The sequence below is a fragment of the Malus sylvestris genome, chromosome 17 (genome assembly GCF_916048215.2).
Source record: "Malus sylvestris chromosome 17, drMalSylv7.2, whole genome shotgun sequence".
Classification (NCBI taxonomy): Eukaryota; Viridiplantae; Streptophyta; class Magnoliopsida; order Rosales; family Rosaceae; genus Malus; species Malus sylvestris.
The window spans coordinates 1,543,925-1,559,646 of record NC_062276.1 but is presented as its reverse complement, the minus strand read 5'-3'; the positions used below and the strand labels follow the sequence as shown (position 1 = coordinate 1,559,646).

The 15,722-nt window shown below is 38.5% G+C and overlaps 2 protein-coding genes across 7 annotated transcripts in view; one reads left to right on the top strand and one right to left on the bottom strand.

The window, feature by feature from the left end:
• Positions 1-15,722, bottom strand: part of LOC126611242 (putative pentatricopeptide repeat-containing protein At3g01580) — a 94,980-nt gene that overhangs the window by 21,390 nt on the left and 57,868 nt on the right. For 2 of the 6 annotated variants that reach the window (XM_050279446.1, XM_050279449.1), the window contains exon 2: positions 2,857-3,155. In XM_050279446.1, the coding sequence (XP_050135403.1) occupies positions 2,857-3,155 (299 nt within the window). Of the gene's footprint in view, positions 1-2,856; positions 3,156-11,805; positions 12,405-15,722 lie in introns of those variants that run through there. The other 4 variants (XM_050279451.1, XM_050279447.1, XM_050279450.1 and 1 more) reach the window with 4 other exon arrangements.
• Positions 1-15,722, top strand: part of LOC126611238 (disease resistance protein RPV1-like) — an 80,146-nt gene that overhangs the window by 17,123 nt on the left and 47,301 nt on the right. The window contains exons 2-3 of the mRNA XM_050279441.1: positions 7,039-7,478; positions 7,656-7,843. Of these exons, the coding sequence (XP_050135398.1) occupies positions 7,039-7,478; positions 7,656-7,843 (628 nt within the window). The remainder of the gene's footprint in view (positions 1-7,038; positions 7,479-7,655; positions 7,844-15,722) is intronic.

The following is a 15,722-nucleotide window of genomic DNA, read 5'->3' as shown; positions in this document are numbered from 1 at the left end:
ATTCGTGACCTGCAATTAAATTACAAGATTAGTCAATTTAAGCCAATTGTATATTCTGAAACCAAATAGCCTACATACTTCAATCAAAGGCCGTAGGCATAGAAATTTAAATTAGAATAAGATCACATGATTAAATTAAAACGATGGAATTATAACATGATTTTTCTGCAACTCATTAATTTAATTATAAAAACACAAAACCATGTTATTCCTTTCATTTTAAGTCTAAAATGTCACAAGAAAATGTAGCTTTTGGGATAAAATAAATAGTAAAATATGCACTCATCTGTGCACATGCTTGCAGACTTTATTGAAACAGAGGATGATCATCAAATTAAGGTGAAGAAAACAGGAGTGGATATCGTAGAATGGGAATTTGTAGCTTCAGATTGGACATATGTGGACTATGAGCGTGTGCCATACAAGTCTGATGAGGAGGACACTGATGACGATACAGTGTTAAGCGATTACTCATCTGATGAGGTCCAACCTTTCAAAAGAGTTAGGTTATTTGATCTCAATATTGAAGGCCTTGATGATGAAGAAGAAACAACTGGGAATTGAAAGAAAGCATTTCTAAGGTATTTTTGGAACTTTTGGAACGTACTTGAATTTTTAATTAGAGTTTCAATGTGGGGATAATAAAAAGCACTTTTAGCTGAAGCGTTTTTAGTGAAGCAATGCCGAACGAGTTCTTAATTAAACATATAAGTAGCTTATTTTCTTATTAAATAAATTAATGATTTTTTATTTGATTCATTGGTGACGTTAGAGAAATTTACATGCAAGTGTGTGTCGTGTTTATCCCTCTCTTGGTCTATTCCACCCCCCCCCCCCATTTCAAAGAAACTAATTTCCCCTTTGACCTTTCACTCCCATTGTTGCCCTCATTTTCCCTCCTATAATTAACCCTAGTTGTTTGATGTATGTGATTAACTCTAATTGTTACTAATCATACCCTGCAAATTCAGCATGGAAATTTTTTGAAATGTTATATGAATTTATACACTTTTTTTAAATTTGTCATATGAATTAACATTTTAAGCGCTTTGTCATATCAATATTTCGAAATTATTAATTTGTCATATTACTTCAACTCTGTTAAGTTTTCCATCTAAAATAAGTCATGAGGCTTGCAAATGACTTATTTTCAAGGTTATTTCGGACATTTCAACTCCTCACTTTAAGATTATTTCGAACATTTCAAGGTTTCAGACATTTCAAATCTTTTTTTTTAGCGCCATGATTGACCATGTTGAATTCTCAAAGATTACAACTTATTTGCATGAAAAACTTAACGAAGTTGTGTTGAGATGACAAATTAGTGAATTTGGAAAATTGATATGACAATAGACTTAAATTTTTAGTTGATGACAAACTTAAAATGGCTTATAAGTGTGTATAACATTTCAAATTTTCTCAACTCAATCTTCCTTTTGGTTGATGAATGTTGGGTTCGGTGGCTTAGATTTGAGCCAAGTTGAGTCCCACATTGGCTATTGAGGATTTCCATGTGGTGCTTTATAAGCAATGGTCACACAAACATGTTGCCGAGGCCTTTTGATAAAATCCATACCCCTTTATTTGTGTGGATAAAGTAGGTGGAATGTTGGCAATACCGACTCGTATGTGTGGGACCCGTTGGTGTGCTTCCGCACAACAATTGGTATTAGACCTTAGGCAACGCTTGTTGAAGTTGAAGAGCGAGCTCATTTGGAATTTGGTGCCTGTGGTCAAGATGGAGCTATATTTGCATTTGGATCGTGAGACATCATGGCTTGAATCACGCCAAGGTGAAGATTGGTGGTTTTAGTGGTTTAGATTTGAGCCAAGTTGTTGAGTCCCACACCGGCTAGTGAGGATGAGCGTGTAGTGCTTTATAAGCAATTGTACCACACACATATTGCCGCTGCAAAGGTCACATTCTTTCAAGGGAGCCTTACGTGTCTCTTGTTTCGATTCTACCAGTTTCATGTCCTCTACATTTTGCAAATTACACCGGCTTGGTTCTTGTCCATTCCGGCTGCGCTGTGGTGACGGCAGTTCATCAGATTCTGTTGGAATACGGCACAGCAGCTATCCAAGATGAGATTCCTCTCCAAGCTTTGCGTTATGAATCCGGCATGCACCAAGCAAGGCTCCCCAAACATGCGGTGCAGCTGGATTGGGCATTCTCTCAACGATTTCCATTGCTTTATCCAGCTCTCCTGTCCGGCCAAGAAGATCAACAATTATCCCGTAGTGCTCAGGTCCGGGCTTAAGTTGGTATTCATGCAACATGGTGTTGAATATCTCGATGCCTTCTTCAACCAAACCCGAATGGCTACACGCAGATAAAATCGAAACAAATGTTACATCATTAGGCTTGACATCTGAGTGCTTAACAATCCGACCAAATACTTCTAAAGTTTAATTCCCTTATCCATGAACTCCATACCCTGCAATCATCGCGCTCCAGATAACGACATCTTTGTCTGTTATCCCTTCAAATAATAGGACAGCATTGTCTATGCTGCCGCATTTCGAGTATAACTCTATGAGTGAAGCTCCAACAAAGATGTTATTCTTGAAGGCGCGTTTAATCACATAAGCATGGACGCAAAGAGCTTGTTGAAGAATCCCTAATTCCGAACAAGCTGCAAGAAGCTTGACCATAGCAACGGCATCAAGCTTAGTTTCGTCTGATAGCATGTCGCGAAAGACCCCAATTGACTTGTATGCCATTCCGTTATGAGCGTACCCGCTCAACAAGGCAGCCCACGAAACCACATCTTTCTCTGGCATTCTATTGAAGAGATCACCTGCTTTTTCGGGTGCAGAGCACTTCATGTACATATCAATCAAGGCTGTAGCTACCTTGATATCTAACTCAAAACACTTCCTAGTAGCAATTTTGTGGATCTTCTTACCTTCTTCTAAATTACCTGCCAATGCACATGCTTGTAATGCACTTACCAGAGTCACTGAATTAGGTTCGATTCTCGTATCAATCATTTTGTTGAAAAGATTTAACGCTTCTGTTACATCCCCATTATGAGTGTAACAGGCAATCATGGAGCTCCAAGAAACCACATCTTTTTCCAGCATCTTCATGAACAACCTAGCGGCAGTTTTGACAGAACCCGTCTTTGCATAGAGATTTAGCAATGCATTACCTAGAGATAAATCAGAGTTGAACCCGTTCCTAATAGAAACACCATGCACACAACTTCCAATTCTAAAATTTGATAACTGAGCACAAGCCGAAACAGCACTAACAAGCGTCACTTGGTCAGGATTAATGCACCCCACCATTACCATTCGGGAGAAAAACTCCAATGCTTCTTCAGGATCACCATTCTGCTCATATCCAGTAACCATAGAAGTCCACAAAAACACATCCGGGTGCAAAAACTCGTCAAACACTTTCACAGCCTCGCCCATTTGTCCGCATTTGGAATACAATTCAATCAATGCAGAACCTACAAACATATCCAATGCAACCTTCTCATGTTTCTTCACAAACCCATGTATTATTTTTCCACACGCTAGCGCCCTTAACCTCGCACACGCCTTCAGAGCAATGGGAATGGTGAAATTATCAGGCTTTTCATCATTACCTCTTGACTCAGACATCATGCTACGAAATAGACACAAGGTCTCCTCCCATCGGTCCTCTCTACAGTAGCTCCTGAGCATGGCATTCCAGAGATAGACAGTTCTGTGGAGCGTTTCGTCGAACACCTTGCGGGCATGACCGAGGGAATCATATTTCGCGTACAGAGCGTTGAGTTTTGTGGCAAAGAAGCTGTCCTGGGAAAGGCCGGCTTTGAGGGTTTGAGAGTGCAATTGCGCCACTGATTTCGCGCTGTTACATGATGCAAGCAGATTAGCAAGGACTTCCCTCCTTTTCATGCAGAAGACTCACTTGGTTACCCCAAAAGAATCTCACAATCTCACAAAACCAGATCGAATCCAGTCAAGTCGGCTTTCTTCGTTTTTTTCACTTATGTGGCGTGTTTTTATCTCGCTTTCACAAGGTGTATAGAATTGGTATTAGAATTTTACAAAATGCATATAGCATTTGCATGAGAACTTCCGACAAATTAAGCAAATGAAACACATGTTACATGCTTCGTTTATTATGTACGTGTAAAATGACAAGTGTTCCACATTTTATCAAATTAAGATACCAATTTTATGAATTAAGAGTCTACCTTTGTTTTGTTTTGTTTGAGGAGATGAAAAGAGTACGTTGAATTTGAACTATTCAGCAAATACATGAATTACTTAAATGTTTGTACAAGGTCAACTTGTAATATGTATAATTCATAGCTATGTGAACATACAGACTGTAGAATCATTCTCCCAAAATACCACTCTCTTCTTTTTCACTAATTCTCTCACTTTCTACCAATTTTTGTTTTCCTATAGTTTTTTTCGTTCAGTAGTGAATGTGGTGCATTATGAACGTGTACTATACAGAGTCTGATGATACTGGTGAGAAAGATTATCATACCATACCATATGAGTTTGACGATGACATTGACAATGATGATGACTAATCCATCAATGACAAATACAAGGCAACGTACAGCTGATGACTGATACGTTATTTCTTTGGTATATTAAGAATCTTTTTTATTTTCCACTACAAATTCTTAGGTTCATACTTTATTGTATTAACTTATATCAAACCTAATTATGCTTCAAGTCACAAAAACAAGAGATGTTACTTCTTAATCATCAATCAAACCAGTGGTCAAGCTCATTAGGGTCCGTAGGCTCGCATCCTCTTTCCACCCCCCATTTTTCCTATTACGAAAAAAATATAGTAAAAAGCAGTAGCACGCACTTCACTGGGCTACTGCCTTTTACCTGTTTTATAGTTATATTTAGTTCCTCCCATCAAATCATCTCCAACATTGGTCGGTCATTTTTCCTTTCTATGCTAAAGGTTTTGCAAAGCTCTTAAACTGAAACGGTATTCGTCGTGTGATGTCTCTCAAAAAATTATACATACAATATTAAAACATCACGTGACTATGAACTCATCACATGTAAATCATTATGATTATATTTTAATGTTAGCATATCGAATAAGTGACATATTACTATTATTATGTTTTGTTAATGTTAGAATTGGTCCTAATTTGAGCATTGATTGCCAAACTCTGGCTCATCTGTCTGCATTTAAAATACAATTCAATCAATGCAAAACCCACAAACATATGCCATGTCCAATGCAACCTTGTCTATGTCCAGTGCAACCTTGTCATGTTTGTTCATAAACCCATGACGTCCATCAACATCAGTTGAACCAAGCTGTAGACCACCTTTAAAATAGAATAAGGTCGTGAACTAAGGATGGATTAAAAAAAGGAAAAAAAAGGAAAAAAAATGAACGAAACAATGAACCGAAACCTAAAAAACGAACAGAACAAAAAATCTACTCAAACCGAAATCATTTGGTTTGGTTTCGGTTTCAATGATTCTAAAACCGAACCGAATATATATTAATTTTATTTATTTATTTATTTAGGGAACTGTTATTAGCAGTCCAACAATCTCATTCTACACTCCTCACAAGTACATTTTTTTTTTTAATTATAGAAAGTTTGGAATGCAAAATGAGATATTTGAAATGCCAATAATAATTTGCGAAGAGCACATCTAGCATTCTTTCAATTTTAATGGGGACACTAGGTAGCCGTGGAGCAAGAGTTGTTTAATACCCTGACTTTCAATATAAACGTTGTGATTCGAGTTTAATAATATTAGATAGGGATTGAAGTACTTATTGCAATCATTTATTGATGGTCAAATATGGTCGTTCAAAAAAAAATGTCTTTACATTATATATGACCATTAATGGATAATTGTACTAAGGACATGAACGAGACCAAACCAAGTTCTCATATTCGATGTAAATGCAGGTTCTCAAGTAGGGTGGGCATTTTAATCGGGTCAACTGATCAATCCAAACAAAATAATGAGGTACTTAGAAATTTTTAATAAATTTGATAATTGAGCACGTCTTGATTTATAAATTTCATGGCCTATATGAATATGTATTTAATTAATTTGCATCCTGTGTTATGGATTAAATTTTTCAATAAGAATTGTTATCGTGCCTCTCGCACTCTCGTTTAATACGTCCACTAGCAATTATTCAAAACTATATTATATTTTAATATTTTGAATGTTTCAAACCAATAAGAACAGCTAATCCACCTTAATTAAAAACTGATTATATGCCTTGAATAATGATCGCGTTGCCGTCGACAATGACAACCTATAAGAATAATAAGGCCTATTAAATATAATATATTGGTAGATTAGACTTAATCAATCAAGCCCATGTAAAGAAAGGATCCGGCTTCTCTGCCTTTTCACTTCCCATACACTTTTATCATCTTTTTTTTGTGCGATCACAGTCAAACCACATCAACATTTTATATTAATTTTTTTATAGAGATAATAAGATAAAAAGAAATAGTAATATAAAATGTTGACATGACTTAACCGTGACTGTACAAATAAAAATGATGAGAGTATATGGAAAGTGGAAGGACAGAGAAGCTAGGTCCGTTAAGAAAAGCCTTCTTACTACAAATGCGGGCATATTATTATGGGAGTTTTAACCAAAAGCCTATGATACTGTTCACTTAAAAAAAAAATCATATTATTACATTAAAAAATCAAACATGATATTATTCAATTTACCATTTATTTTGTTCTTATAGTTAAAATTTAAATTTTCAATCCCGGTTTTTCTTATTATTTTCTCCCTCCCATCTTTTGTTACTCAGCCGCATATTGCATCTTCTCTCCCTCTTCTTTCTTCATTATTTTTTGCTCTCACATCTTCCAGCGATCCAAAACAATAATCAGGAGTTTCGCTGGGAATCTTGGGAGAGAATTGTTTTCTTTAGACTGAAACGATCAGGAGTTTCACTTCTTTGCTTGAAATCAATGAATACCGGCAGCCTCGCCCTTGCAACCGCCGCCGCCGGCGGTTCGTCTTCCTCTCGGCGTTCAAACCGCTGGAAGTACGAGGTGTTCGTGAGCTTTAGAGGCGAGGACACACGCACTGGGTTCACAGACCACCTCTTCAAAGCGTTACGCGATGCCGGAATTAACACGTTTAAAGACTACGAGCTCAGAAAGGGGGAGAATATACAGAGAGAAATTGACCGAGAAATCGAAGGGTCGAGGATCGCGGTCGTCGTCTTCTCAAAGAGTTACGCGGAGTCCCGATGGTGCCTGAGGGAGCTGTCGAAGATCATGAGGTGCCGAGAAGATCAAGAGGGGAAAGTAGTCTATCCAATATTCTACGAAGTTGACCCTTCTGAAGTGAGGAAACAGAGTGGTAGTTTTGGGGAAGCATTTCAGAAGCATGAAAGGGATGAAGACCCAAATGAGGTCGAGCAGTGGAGAAAGGATCTTAAGGCTTCTGCAGATTTGGTTGGCCGGAATCTTGAAACCACTGCGGACAGGTATCATTTCAAATTTCCTCTTTTACAAAATTTAATCGCTTGCAACATCTTGTACAATTAGCTTTTGGGACACTCACTAATCAGCCAAGTCGTGATGCATAAGGCATTTAGTTCATATGAATCATGCTGTTGCATGATTAATCATCTGTTTGCATAATTTGGATTTCCAATTGGCAGGCGTGAAGGAGAATTTATCCAGAAAGTTGTTGGGGACATCAACGGACTACTAAAAACCAGCGACTTAAAAGAAGCCAAGCACTCAGTTGGAATAGCTTTTCGTGTGGAAGAATTCAGTACTAAATACTTAGATGTTGGAGATTCACATGATGTTCAAATAATTGGAATTTGGGGTATGGGCGGCATAGGTAAAACAACACTTGCGAGAGCCATTTATAGCACATACCATCATAGTTTCCGTGGTCAATGTTACCTTGAAGAGGTGAGGGGTAAAAAGAAAAATATGGTTAGTCTGCAAGAACAACTTCTTCGAGATGTTTTGAAACGGCCTGACATTAAAATAAGTAGTGTTGGCGAAGGGACCAAGGAGATAGAGAAAAGACTTGGAAGCATGAAGGTACTCATCGTAGTTGATGACATTGATGATGCGGACCAATTAGATGAATTGGCGATAGAACATGACTCGTTTGGTCCAGGAAGTAGGATTATTTTGATAACAAGAGATGAACAAGTGCTGAATATACAGAAGGTGGATAAAAAATATAAGGCACAAACGATGACGGATGAAGAAGCTCTTAAGCTCCTTAGTTGGCATGCGTTTGGAAATCATTGTCCTGATAAAGAATATATTGAACTCGCAACAGATGTTGTTGATTATTGTGGAGGATTGCTGCTAGCTCTTAAAGTCGTAGGCCGTTTGTTGGCGAAAAAGACTAAAACCATATGGAAAAGTACATTGTATAAATTGAGAAATATTCCACATGGAAAAATTCATGAAACACTTAGATTAAGCTATGACGGGCTAAGTGATGATCATGTGAAAGGTGTGTTCCTTGACATATCTCATTTCTTTATTAACTGGCATGGAACTCATGTCATGGCAATATTGGATAGTTGCAGTGGCTTTTGTGTAGAATCAGAAATCAAGACCATTCAAGATCGATGTCTTCTAGATTTTGATTCACCAACATTTAGGATGCATGATTTGATTCGAGACGTGGGAAGAGAAATTGTGCGGGCAGAATGTGCTATGGAACCTGGAAAACGTAGTCGATTGTGGCATCATGAAGACGTAACAAGCGTGTTAAGAGACGAATCTGTAAGTACTTTCCCAAATCCCAATAAAAAAAATGTTATGTTGAATGTATGTAAATAAACAGAAGCAGATGCATATCCCACATCTAATGCATTGTATGCGCTGCTTTTGTAGTTCATTCATAGATGGTCATGGCTTTGCTTGAATTAGATTTGTTATTGTTTTCCCCCAACAGGGAACGGAAGCGATTAGAGGGCTATTTTTAGAGTTGCCAGAAAATTCTGACGAGCATCCCTTCCTCACAAAAACATTTAAGAAGATGCGGCATCTGAAATTTCTCAAACTCAGTTATGTAAAGCTCACTGGAAGCTACAGTCATCTTTCCAAGGAGTTAAGATTATTGCTTTGGCAGGGATTTCCTCTAGAGGTCATACCTGAAGATTTTGATTTACGAAACTTAGTTCTTATTGACTTGAGCAACAGCAAGCTTGTCCGAGTTTGGGAGGATTCCAATCAGGTACGAATGTACAATACATATAATTGTCGTAACCTCAGCCAAATTATTAATCCTTTCCTCTCCCGTGTTTTGTAAATACCAACATCAGTCGACAGTCGCTCTCTCTCTCTCTCTCTCTATAATATGGATTATGATTTTTGTTCTATCTTTTTGCCAAACAGTTGCCGAAGAAGTTGAAGTTTCTTTATCTCGGTCATTCCCGTAACCTGACTCAATTACCAGACTTTTCAAAACTCCCACATCTCGAGGATTTGGGCCTCAACAGCTGTAAGAGTGTGTCTGGGGGTTACCATTTATTTGCACAACTGAAGATGCTTAAGTTTTTAGATCTTAGAGACTGCAGTATAACGGATGATGCCATTGTTGAAAGCCTTTGGAGTCTATCTTCTTTATGCAGTTTATTACTAGATGGAAATGGTTTTAATAGGCTACCCATCCTCAGTGGCCTTTCCCAGCTTACATCTTTGTATCTAAATCATTGCACAAACCTTCAGGCAATCCCAGATTTGCCGACAAGTTTGCATATACTGCGCGCGAATTACTGCACTGAACTGGAAATTATGCCCGACCTTCCAGAGATGTCGAAAATGGAGGAATTGCAACTGAAAGACTGCCGCAAACTCAAAGATATTCCAAACCTGGATAACTTCTTGTGCAACATGCATACCCTTCATATGGAAGGGTGCACCAGTCTCACTGCTACTTTTAAGGAGAACATCCTAAAGGTATGGAACTCTCTCTCTCCCTCTCTCTGATTTTCATATTGTTGCTTATACTAACTTTGCACCCCGTGTTGTAGAAATGGGTGGGGGATGTAATTGGTGGACTTTCTCTCTCTGTAAATGATATTCCTCGCCGGTTACCCTATGTCGCGCAAGCGGATGAAACTGTCAAAATTGATGTGCCGCCTACTTCTGATTATATAGGAGGGTTGGTTGTGTGCATCATTTATTCTTCGGACAACTCAGACTGTACTGGGTCCCTATGCATTAGTGTTGTTAATCATACCCAGCGAACTCGTTTTCACATTTGGCCAATGGAGACCACCGTAACTGCTTCCCATGAATGTTATCTTTGGCTGGGAAATCTTACAAACAAGAAGCTCAATCTGAAAGGTGGCGACAGGGTTCGTGTGCTTGCAGACTTTACTGGAACAGAGGATGATCATCAAATTAAGGTGAAGAAAACAGAAGTGGATATCGTAGAACGGGAATTTGGAGCTGCTGATTGGACATATGTGGACTATGACCGTGTGCCATACGATTCTGATGAGGAGGACACTGACGACGATACAGAGTTATCTGATCTCAATATTAAAAGCAAGCTTTGACGGTGAAGAAGAAACAGTTGGGAAATGAAAGAAAGCATTTCAAAAGTGTCTTTAGAAAGTACTTGAGTTTTTTATAAGAGTTTCAATGTGGGTACAATGGAAGCACTTTTAGCTGAAGCGTTTTTAGCGAAGCAATGCCGAACGAGTTCTTAGTTAAACATATAAGTAGCTTATTTTCTTATCAAATAAATTAATGATTTTTCATTTGATTCATTAGCGACATTAGAGAAATTTAGATGCAAGTGTGTGTCGTGTTTATCCCTCTCTCGGTCTCCCCCCACCCCATAAATCTGATCAGAATCAAGGTGCAACAAAACTACGGATGTCACTCCCCACCTCGACAACGCTCTGCCCGGACATCTTCTTTAACCCCTTCTCCTTTATCAAAGTTCTAAGATTTGTCACATTTTCCATTTGTTATCCATGGCATATATATTCGAGAGCAGGATGTAATACCCTGCACGATTAGGATCCAACTGAAAAAGACTCTTTGCTGCAACCTCTCCAAGCTTTGTGTTGTTATGAATCCGACATGCACCAAGCATGGCTCCCCAAACATGAGGTGCAGCTGGATTGGGCATTCTCTCAACGATTTCCATTGCCTTATCCAGCTCTCCCGTCCAGCCAAGAAGAGCAACAATTATCCCGTAGTGCTCAGGTCCTGGCTTGAGTTGGTATTCATGCAACATCGTGTTGAATGTCTCGATGCCTTCTTCAATCAAACCCGAATGGCTACACGCAGATAAAATCGAGAGAAATGTTACATCATTAGGCTTCACAGCTGAGTGCTTAACCATCCGATCAAATACTCTTAAAGCTTCTTCTCCTTGTCCATGAACTCCATAACCTGCAATCATTGCGCTCCAGATAACACCATCTTTGTCTGTTATCCCTTCAAATAATAGGATAGCATTGTCTATGCTACTGCATTTCGAGTATAACTCTATGAGTGAAGCTCCAACAAAGACGTTATACTTGAAGGCACGTTTAATCACATAAGCATGGAGGCAGAGAGCTTGTTGAAGAAAATCCCTAATTCCGAACAAGCTGCAAGAAGCTTGACTATAGCAACGGCATCAGGTTGAGTTGCATCTAATAGCATGTTGCGAAAGACCCCAATTGACTTGTATGCCATTCCGTTATGAGCATACCCGCTTAACAAGGCAGCCCACGAAACCACATCTTTCTTTGGCATTCTATTGAAGAGATCACCTGCTTTTTCAGGTGCAGAGCACTTCATGTACATATCAATCAAGGCTGTAGCTACCTTTATATCTAACTCGAAACACTTCCCAGTAGCGATTTCGTGGATCTTCTTACCTTCTTCTAAATTACCTGCCAGTGCACATGCTTGTAATGCACTTACCAGAGTCACTAAATTAGGTTCGATTCTCATATCAATCGTTTCGTTGAAAAGATTTAACGCTTTTATTACATCCCTGTTATGAGTGTAACAGGCAATCAAGGAGCTCCAAGAAACCACATCGTTTTCCGGCATCTTCATGAACAACCTAGCGGCAGTCTTAACATAACCCGTCTTTGCATAGAGATTTAGCAATGCATTACCTAAAGATAAATCAGAGTTGAACCCGTTCCTAATAGAAACACCATGCACACAACTTCCAATTCTAAAATTTGATAACTGAGCACAAGCTGAAACTGCACTAACAAGCATCACTCGGTCAGGATTAATGCGCCCCACCATCACCATTCGGGAGAAAAACTCCAATGCTTCTTCAGGATCACCATTCTGCTCATATCCAGTAACCATAGAAGTCCACAAAAACACATCAAGGTGCAAAAACTCGTCAAACACTTTCATAGCCTTACCGATTTGTCCGCATTTGGAATACAATTTAATCACCGCAGAACCCACAAACATATCCAATGCAACCTTCTCGTGTTTCTTCACAAACCCAGATTTGCCTACAAGTTTGCGTAGACTGGAAGCGAATTACTGCACTGAACTGGAAATAATGCCCGGCCTTCCAGAGATGTCGAAAATGGTTGGATTGCAACTGAAAAACTGCCGCAAACTCAAAGATATTCCAAACCTGGATAACTTCTTGTGCAACATGTATACCCTTCATATGGAAGGGTGCGCCAGTCTCACTGCTACTTTTAAGGAGAACATCCTATTGGTATGGTACTTTCGCTCTCCCTCTCTGATTTTCGTATTGTTGCTTATACTAACTTTGCACCTCGTGTTGTAGAAATGGGAGGGGTATACAATTGATGGACTTTCTCTCTCTGTAAATGATATTCCACGCCGATTACCCTATGTCGCGCGAGAGGATGAAACTGTCGAAATTGAAGTGCCGCCTACTTTTGATTACATAGGAAGGTTGGTTGTGTGCATCATTTATTCTTCGGACAACTCAAACTGTACTGGGTCCCTATGCATTCATGTTGTTAATCGTACCCAGCGAACACGTTTTCTCATTTGGCCAATGGTGACCACCGTAACTGCTTCCCATGAATGTTATCTTTGGCTGGGAAATCTTACAAACAAGAAGCTCAATCTGAAAGGTGGCGACAGGGTTCGTGTGCTTGCATACTTTAATGATCATCAAATTAAGGTGAAGAAAATAGGAGTGGATATCGTAGAATGGGAATATGTACTTTCAGATCTGACGAGGGACTCATACTTTGCGTACAGAGCGTTGAGTTTTGTGGCAAAGAAGCTGTCTTGGAAAAGGCCGGCTTTGAGGGTTTGAGAGTGCAATTGCGCCACTGATTTCCCGCTGTTACATGATGCAAGCAGATTAGCAAGGACTTCCCTCCTTTTGATGCAGAAGAACCACTTGGTCACCCAAAATAACCAGATCGAGTTTCGTTAGTGGTCACACTTGTTGTGGCTATATGTTGCATGTGTCGAATCCAACCAAGTGGGTTTTCTTCGTTTTTTTCCCTTGTGTGGTGTGTTTTTTTTCTCTCTTTGACGAGATGTATAGAATTTTATAAAACTTGTAGCATTTGCATGAGAATTGTCGGCAGAATTAAGCAAATGAAACGTATGTTACATGTTTCGTTTGTTATGAATGTGTGAAGGATAAATGCTTCACATTTTGTCAAATTAAGATACCAATTTTAAGAATTAAGAGGCTGTCCTTGTTTTGTTTCGCTTGAGGAGATGAAAAGAGTACATGAAATCCAGATTTATGAATCTAAACTATTCAACAGATACATGACTCACTTAAATGTGTGTACAAAATCAACTAAAATATTCATAGTTATGTGAATAGACAGACCATCAAGTCATTTTTGCAAACTACCACTCTCTTTCTTTTTCACTAATTCTCTTACTCTCTACCGATTTTTATTTTCCTATAGTTTTTACGTTCATGAGTGAATAAGGTGCATTATGAGCGTACATTATATAAGCCTGGTAACACTAATGAGGAGGACTATCATACTATACCATATGTGTTTGGTGGTGACGACGACTATCATACTATACCATATGAATTTGGTGATGACGACAACTAATCCGTCAATGACAGATATAAAAGAACGCACAACCCATGACAAATACGTTATTTTCCTTTTATTCAAGAATCTTTTGTATTTTCCAGTCCAAAATCTTAGGCTCACACTTTTTTGCATTAACTTATATCAACCCTAATTGTGCTGAATTCATAGAAAATGAGATGTTAATTATTAGCCATCAATCAAACCAGTGGTCAAGCTCATTAGGGTCCGTAGGCTCTCATCCTCTTTCCACCGCCCATTTTTCCTATTACGAAAAAAATATAGTAAAAAGCAGTAGCACGCACTTCACTAGGCTACTGCCTTTTACCTGTTTTATAGTTATATTTAGTTCCTCCCAACAAATCATCTCCAACATTGGTTGGTCATTTTTCCATTCTATGCTAAAGGTTTTGCAAAGCTCTTCAACTGAAACGGCCTTCGTAATGTGATGTCTCTCAAAAAATTATACATACAATATTAAAACATCACGTGACTATGAACTCATCACATGTGAATCATTATGATTATATTTTAATGTTAGCATATTATATTTTGTTAATGTTAGAATTGGTCCTCAGACTTTGTCCTAATTGGAGCATTGATTGCCAAACTCTGGCTCATCTGTCTGCATTTAAAATACAATTCAATCAATGCAAAACCCACAAACATGTGCCATGTCCAATGCAACCTTGTCTATGTCCAGTGCAACCTTGTCATGTTTGTTCATAAACCCATGACGTCTATCAACATCAGTTGAACCAACCTGTACACCACCTTTAAAATAGAATAAGGTCGTGAACTAAGGGTGGATTAAAAATAGGAAAAAAAAATGAACGGAACACTGAACCGAAACCTAAAAAACGAACTGAACAAAAAATTGAATCGAACCGAAATCATTTGGTTTGGTTTCGGTTTCAATGATTCTAAAACCGAACCGAATATATCTTACTTTTATTTATTTATTTAGGGAACTGTTATTAGCAGTTCAACAATCTCATTCTACAATCCTCACAAGTACATTTTTCTTTCTAATTATAGAAAGTTTGGAGTGCAAAATGAGATTTTTGAAGTGTCAATAATAATTTGCTAAGAGCACATCTAGCCTTCTTTCAATTTTAATGGGGACACTAGGTAGCCGTGGAGCAAGAGTTGTTTAATACTCTGACTTTCGATGTAAACGTTGCGATTCGAGTTTAATAATATTAGCTAGGGATTGAAGTACTTATTGCAATCATTTATTGATGGTCAAATATGATCGTTCAAAAAAAAAAAAATGCCATTACATTATATATGACCATTAATGGATAATTGTACTAAGGACATGGACGAGACCTAGCCAAGTTCTCATATTCGATGTAAATGCAGGTTCTCAAGTAGGGTGGGCATTTTAATCGGGTCAACTGATCAATCCAAAACAATAATCAGGAGTTTTGTTATTTTTTTTCTCCCTCACATCTTTTCTTACTCAGCCGCATATTGCATCTTCTCTCCCTCTACTTTCTTCATTATTTTTTGCTCTCACATCTTCCAGCGATCCAAAACAATAATCAGGAGTTTTGCTAGGAATCTTGGGAAACGATCAGGAGTTTCACTTCTTTGCTTGAAATCAATGAATACCAGCAGCCTCGCCCTTGCAACCGCCGCCGTGCCGCCGGTTCGTCTTCCTCTCGGCGTTCAAACCGCTGGAAGTACGAGGTGTTCCTGAGCTTTAGA